This window comes from Salmo trutta, chromosome 24, assembly GCF_901001165.1.
Source record: "Salmo trutta chromosome 24, fSalTru1.1, whole genome shotgun sequence".
NCBI classification, from domain to species: domain Eukaryota; kingdom Metazoa; phylum Chordata; class Actinopteri; order Salmoniformes; family Salmonidae; genus Salmo; species Salmo trutta.
Genome location: NC_042980.1, coordinates 29,232,118 through 29,238,636, shown reverse-complemented (window position 1 = coordinate 29,238,636; position 6,519 = coordinate 29,232,118). Strand labels below are relative to the sequence as shown.

The 6,519-nt window shown below is 44.2% G+C and overlaps 1 protein-coding gene across 1 annotated transcript; it reads right to left on the bottom strand.

The window, feature by feature from the left end:
• Positions 1–1,348: 1,348 nt before the first annotated feature.
• Positions 1,349–5,012, bottom strand: LOC115161056 (stress-associated endoplasmic reticulum protein family member 2). The gene is made up of 3 exons (XM_029711750.1): positions 4,822–5,012; positions 2,492–2,564; positions 1,349–2,312 (listed from the first exon to the last, which is right to left on the bottom strand). The coding sequence occupies exons 1-3, from the start codon at positions 4,903–4,905 to the stop codon at positions 2,272–2,274; spliced, it is 198 nt and encodes a 65-aa protein (XP_029567610.1). The 5' UTR covers positions 4,906–5,012; the 3' UTR covers positions 1,349–2,271.
• Between the last annotated feature and the right edge of the window lie 1,507 nt (positions 5,013–6,519).

Genomic DNA, 6,519 nt, shown 5'->3' with positions numbered 1-6,519 from the left:
TGACCTCATGGTGTTCAGCAGAAAGACCTTTGCTGTGGGTTACTGTTGTAACAATCAGACCTGTGTGTCTGCTGATTACTTATTGCAGAGTCTCTCTCTGTCCTCATTCTGTAGCATGCTTCAACACTGCTGTGCCAGGGCTGTCAGCAGAAGTAGGCAGCAGTTTAACCTTAGTCTCAACCTTAACCATTATGGAGGGGAAATGTAAAACTAACCTTAGTTCAGTGTCTGGGGCCACATCATCCTACTGTACACTGAAAAGAGAACATATGAAACAGACAGCAACAGAGCACTGCCTGTATACTGCAAGCTGTAGGTTAAGTTTTTCCTCTCTGCTTCTCACCAGGGTCGGCCTTAGTTAACAGCTGCATAGATTACATGGTCCACAAATCACTCCAATTGAGCAGGAACAGCACCTTGCTCCCGCCCATTACTTCAAGTGAACAAACAGCGATTGTATAACGCCACAACTCACCACACTGGATAAATGTGTGAACAGCATTCCATTCAAATGACGATAAGCTGGCATCTGCCTTGAAGAGGATGGTTTCGGGAGACATAAGTTTGAGAGGCTGAGTAACAAGACGTAACCCTGGTGTCATACAGGTATGTTGGAGAAAGGACATGACATAACCCTGGTGTCATACAGGTATGTTGGAGAAAGGACATGACATAACCCTGGTGTCATACAGGTAAGTTGGAGAAAGGACATGACATAACCCTGGTGTCATACAGGTATGTTGGAGAAAGGACATGACATAACCCTGGTGTCATACAGGTATGTTGGAGAAAGGACATGACATAACCCTGGTGTCATACAGGTATGTTGGAGAAAGGACATGACATAACCCTGGTGTCATACAGGTATGTTGGAGAAAGGACATGACAGAATCCTGGTAAATAGTCGTGACGGTTTAGCACCTGGAATTTAAACATTAAGACACCTGACATTCCATGAAGCCGTGGTTCTTTAGTGCTAAGTTATATAACACTCACATATGTACACACACACACCAGGAAGCCCCAAATTAACCACACTGTTAGCAAGCTGAATCTGCACAACATGCGCTGGGATAGAAGCAGCCAAAGTGGAACTGAAAGCAGACAACAGACATGTCCCAAATGAGTCACATTTATTTGAAAAAGGTTCTCACACAACACAGATATACACTCACCGGCCCGTTTATTAAGTACTTCCATCTAGTACTGGGTCGGAACCCCGTTCCATCTCATCCCATTAGGCTCTATTGGGTTGAGGTCTGGGGACTGCGCAGGCCAATCAAGTAAACTGAACTCGCTGTCATGTTCCAGACAATGTTTTTCCACTCCTCAATTGTTCAGTGTTGGTGATGGCGTGCCCACTGGAGACGTTTCTTCTTGTTTTTAGCTGATAGGAGTGGAACCCGGTGTGGTCGTCTGCTGTAATAGCCCATCCGGGACAAGGATCGACGAGTTGTGCGTCCCTTGATGCCGTTCTGCGCACCACTGTTAAACTGTGCCATTATTTGTCTGTTTGTGGCCCGCCTGTTAGCTTGCACGATTCTTGCCATTCTCCTACGACCTCTCTCATCAACGAGCTGTTTTCACCCACACTGACTGGATGTTTCTTGTTTGTCACACCATTCTCGGTGAACCCTAGACACTGTCATGCATGAAAAGCCCAGGAGGGCGGCCATTTCTGAGATGCTGGATCCGGTGCGCCTGGCACCGACAATCATACCTCGCTTAAAGTCGCTTAGGTCAATTGTTTTGCTCATTCTAACGTTCAATTGAACAGTGACTGAATGTCTAGATTCCTGTCTGCCTGCTTTATATAGCAAGCCATGGTCACTGTCAGTAGGAGCGATCCATTTTCGTGAAAGAGGTGGTGTACCTAATAAACTGTCCGGTGAGTGTATATAGAAACACAGCAGTATTGCACAGCAGCCAGTCACATCATTGACTGCACACACATACACATACACTCACAGTCTCACACTCACACATATGAGCAGGTGTAAAACACACTGTACGAGATTGAGCCAGCCATTGGTTGTGGTTTAGACTGTCAGTAGAAAAGCTCTCATCTCCACGGTCTGGAACTCTGTAAACATGTGATCGAGAAAATCGAGGGGGGAAGGGGGGTGGTCCACTCATCTCTCAGGCCTTCCCTGATGGACACAGAGCCGTCCGGACCTCCAGGCCTCCTGGAGGTGTTAGGGAGGTACGTAGGGTGGCGAGCAGCCTCAGGTCTGATGAGCGGGTGTGGGGAGAGTCTGTGGGGCCTCTGGATCACATTCCCATCCTGATGCTCTGGATGATCTGAAAGATGGCTTAGAGAGAAAGTGGCTGTTGTTACACAAGACAACATCCAGTTAAGCAAAATAATTGAGCAGAAAACTGAAGTGAAACTAAAATTGGTTTAGTTCTGTGGTTAACCAATGTTCCCTAGGTGAGTAATATCAAGGCTAATGTGAAACAGAATGTTGAACACTGGATGTTTGTGCCTTACCTGATCCACAGACGACGAAGACGAACAGAGCCAGGAGCCAGGGCCCCACGGGGTACTTCTCCTCCTGAGGTCGCTGAGAGGGAGTGGGGAGAGAAAACAACAAGAATGTTCAACCACTGAGACATACTGTACAGGTCAAATGTCATCCAAATGTCACTACTTATGTCATGTCTTGTCTTAGGACCCCTTTGGAAACAACATGATCCTTCTGAAATAAACAGTTGTTATCGGTGTTCTTCCGTTAGTTAACTATTTTAGTTTTAGAGATGTCATTTTAGGACCTGATAGGGCCTTAAACCCCAGTGAGCAAGTTTAGTGTAACAATGGCCAGGAAACCTCCACTACAGAAGGAGGAAATCTTGAGAGGCATCCTCCTCCGACTGGCCACATACACCGGACATAAGGTCGGACGTAAGGTCAGAGTTAGTATGACGGTCAAGGTCGGACAGTTGTTGTTTAAGGGCGGTCAAAACTGTGCAGAATATGCGACTACAGGACACAGCTTGGTGGAGGAAGACCAAGCAGGTTGAACAAACATCCATTAGATGAAGTTTCATACAGTGTTATGACCTTTAGGCCTACATCAACAACATGCTGAATAGGACACGTTTCAAACCATGTTAGTCCAGTCTGTCTGACTGTTTTAAACCCTGTCCTCATCACGGTGTGGGTGTTTTGTACCCAGTTACACCAGAATAGACTGGATCTAATAATAAACTGAGTTCTGCAGAGTTAGCATGTAGCCCCTCAGACAGCTATGAACACATCTAGTTCTTATGGAAAACAGGAGTGGAAACCAAACCACTGATGTAAAAACACATGATATACAATATGTCTCTGGAAACCCTCAGCCTGCCTGGCTGTCTAGACCAGCAGCATGAGACTCACCATCATAAACTATCACAACCACAAGATGTGGTCTGGTGTGGGTGATGTCATAATACAGTTGGATAGCACCCATGTGCTTTCTGATTATGCTATACTATTATTGTGGATGACACAATAGCTATCTAGAATGTACAGCGCAAACCCCAAGTATTCCTTTATTCTAATACAAACAATGAAAACAATCTCTATTCCACAGTGAGCTATTCCATTCAGTGTCACCTTGCACAATGAAGTCATGTTGAAGGGATGTAAAGATTTCTGGTATAGTTTCATAATTCAAGGTTGTCAGAAGAAAAACCGACATCTTAAGGAACACCAAGAGAACAAATCAGCCTGCCATAAAAAGGAATCAGTTAGACGGTGTATAAATTGGGAATACTATAACAAATACTATAACATTATAGTCAGCAGTTATGATCATTTAATAAATGATGAACACCTCCCATTCCCCTAAGGCTATTACAGCACAATTATACAAGTGTTTAATGTACACTATCTAAACTAATACAGGCCAGTGTAACCAATTCCCATGAGGAGGTGAAACCTAAATTCCAGAGTTACAAAATAATCAGTATCACTACCTGTCCTATATTATCTGTGTGTGTGTTTTTGTTTAACTATCCTTGTGGGTACCAGAAGTCCTCACAAGAATAGTAAAACAAGGAAAATTCAGTCAAGTGGGGACATAAAATGCTATTTTAGATTTAGGGGTTAAGTTTAGGGTTACAATTAGGAATATAATTAAGGTTAGGGGTTAGTTTTGGGTTAAAGTTAGAGTTAGGGTTAGATTTAGGGTTAGGGGAAACAGGATTTTGGGTGGGAATTCTATGGTCCCTACAAGCATAGCAATACAAAACTGTGCGTGTATTTGTGACCCAGTCAGGATACAGATGGACCATCGAGTTCATCAACAACCTCAAGCCTTCTATATGGACTGTTCAATCAGATGATGACATCATCCTTATCGACAATCTCGATCTTTATCTACGTGGCATTGATCTCTCATTATTTATTGATCGGGAGAATACCGGGTTGTAAACCCTGTGGCAAACCGCCGATTCAAGATAATCGACCATTATATAACATACAGCCATCAGTATTGGTAAACCACCCAACCAACGGCCCATGAATTACAATGAATGTAGAAGGGCTTGAAAACGCATTAATTGCGGCTTTCATGTTTCGTGTGATTGATCAGAATGGTTTGAAATGAATCATATTAGATAGGCTACAACATGCGGGTTTTTTGATGATACCCAATTAGAACCATAACATCAGATAGGCCTACACAATCAATCATTTATCATTATCAAATGGATGGATCACATTTATTGAAATCATGCAATTCTCAGTGATGATTAACTGAATCGGTGTCATCATGCTTGCATCTCCTTTCGTCTGATGATGGAACACACACAGCATGAAGAAAAGCTTCGTCTCACCAGGGTCTTTGCAACGTTGCCTCTCTGCGTGATGTTTTTGCTGTGCTTTTCGTTTGCCATACGGATCCTTTGTTTTGCTACCATTTTCTGAGAATGTAATATTGATGTAAAAATTGTTATATGCCGGCGTAATTTCGATGCAGTGATGATGAAGCCGCAAGACCCCCACTGCTCTCTGCACCTGCTGACGTGCGCGCGGGCGGAAGTGCTCTTCCATGAAGCGTGGCGCGCGCGATCCGGTACAGAGCTTTTTTCTGCCTCACCTCTCAATCCAACCAGCCATTAGCAGTTAGTCAAACTATTTATTCTTCAACATGGCATGCATGAATAGTTCTCTCATTTGCCATAGAAACTTTTTAACAGTAGCATAACCCTCAATTGTCACCAGTACTCAATCAGTAGGCTAAAGTTCTTCTACCTTTCTCAAACAGAAGCTGTTGCCAGGGTCTTGTCTGTGTGCTGCACATGCCTGGAATGTCTGGAGAAACAGCACCATGTGTTCATCTGACAAATACCTTACATACAGGACATTGAGTGTGGTGGCCTAGAAAATGGTGCAAAAGTAGGTTAGAAACATTTGAGTGACCAGTTTTTTATTTATTTTAAAGACAAAAGTATAAATTATAATTACAACAGCTTACACCACTCATAACTATCAGCTTCTGGGGTTTCTAATACTCACAAAATGATATCATATCTCCAAATGTGATTAGCTTAAGTACAGAGAAAGAGAGGAGAGAGATAATAAGAATAAGATGAGAGAGGAGAAGAGAACAGCAGTGCTGCACTTGGACCCATGGTGCTGATAAGAGTGGTTGCCTAGCAACTGCATCTAGGGGTGGGCCAACCAGGGTTTCACAGCCGCACTGTGCCTTGGCAGGGAGGACTTCAGACATAGCTGGCCCACCCCTAGATGCAGTTGATAGGCAACCACTCTTATCAGCACCATGGGTCCAACAGCTCAACCCATGGATGGATTTCATTATCTTTACTTTATTTACATACAATTAATAAACGTCTAATAACATTGTCTTTGTCTATTAAAAGTCTGTTACTGTATGTAAGATTTCCAGTAATTTCAACCAATGAAGTGTGTGTTGTATGTGCACAGTGTGTAATGTTGACTTCATGCTCTGTTTTACTAATTGGGTTGTTCTGGTGTTGCACAGCACTGAACATTGTGAGCCCAAACACATGTAATCCAGACAGTTCCCTTTGCAACAACAGTTTGGCTCCTCTTGCCCTCAGTATCTATATTCTAGGCCCATATTCAGCCAAACTGAAGGGCAGTGCAACAACCTCCAATACGAAGAACTCAGCTTTGACACGCACAGATGTGTGTGTGTTTATTGTGACCATTCAGTGAGTGTGTGTGGTCTGCCTTGCTCCTGTATGAGTTTACCAGCTTTATACCGTGTGGAGGGAATTCTCAGCCCAGCCCAAGGACACATGAGAGGAGGGGAAGAGGAGAGGACAGGGGAAGATGAAAGAAGGGAACAGGGGAAGAGGAGAGGAGTGCAGGGTACAGGGAAAGAGGAGGGGGACAGGGAAAGAGGAGGGGACAGGGGAAAGAGGAGAGGAGAGCAGGGCACAGGGAAAGAGGAGGGGGACAGGGCAGAGGAGAGGAGAGCAGGGGACAGGGAAAGAGGAGGGGGACAGGGAAAGAGGAGGGGACAGGGGAAAGAGGAGAGGAGAGCA

Bases quoted from the DNA above. Each gene is read 5' to 3' on its own strand.
- LOC115161056 (XM_029711750.1), bottom strand. From the start codon at position 4,905: ATGGTAGCAAAACAAAGGATCCGTATGGCAAACGAAAAGCACAGCAAA. The intron at 2,565-4,821 runs GTGAGACGAAGC...ACTCCCTCTCAG, and splicing joins GCAACGTTGCAAAGACCCTG to CGACCTCAGGAGGAGAAGTA. The intron at 2,313-2,491 runs GTAAGGCACAAA...TTTCTCTCTAAG, and splicing joins CTTCGTCGTCTGTGGATCAG to CCATCTTTCAGATCATCCAG.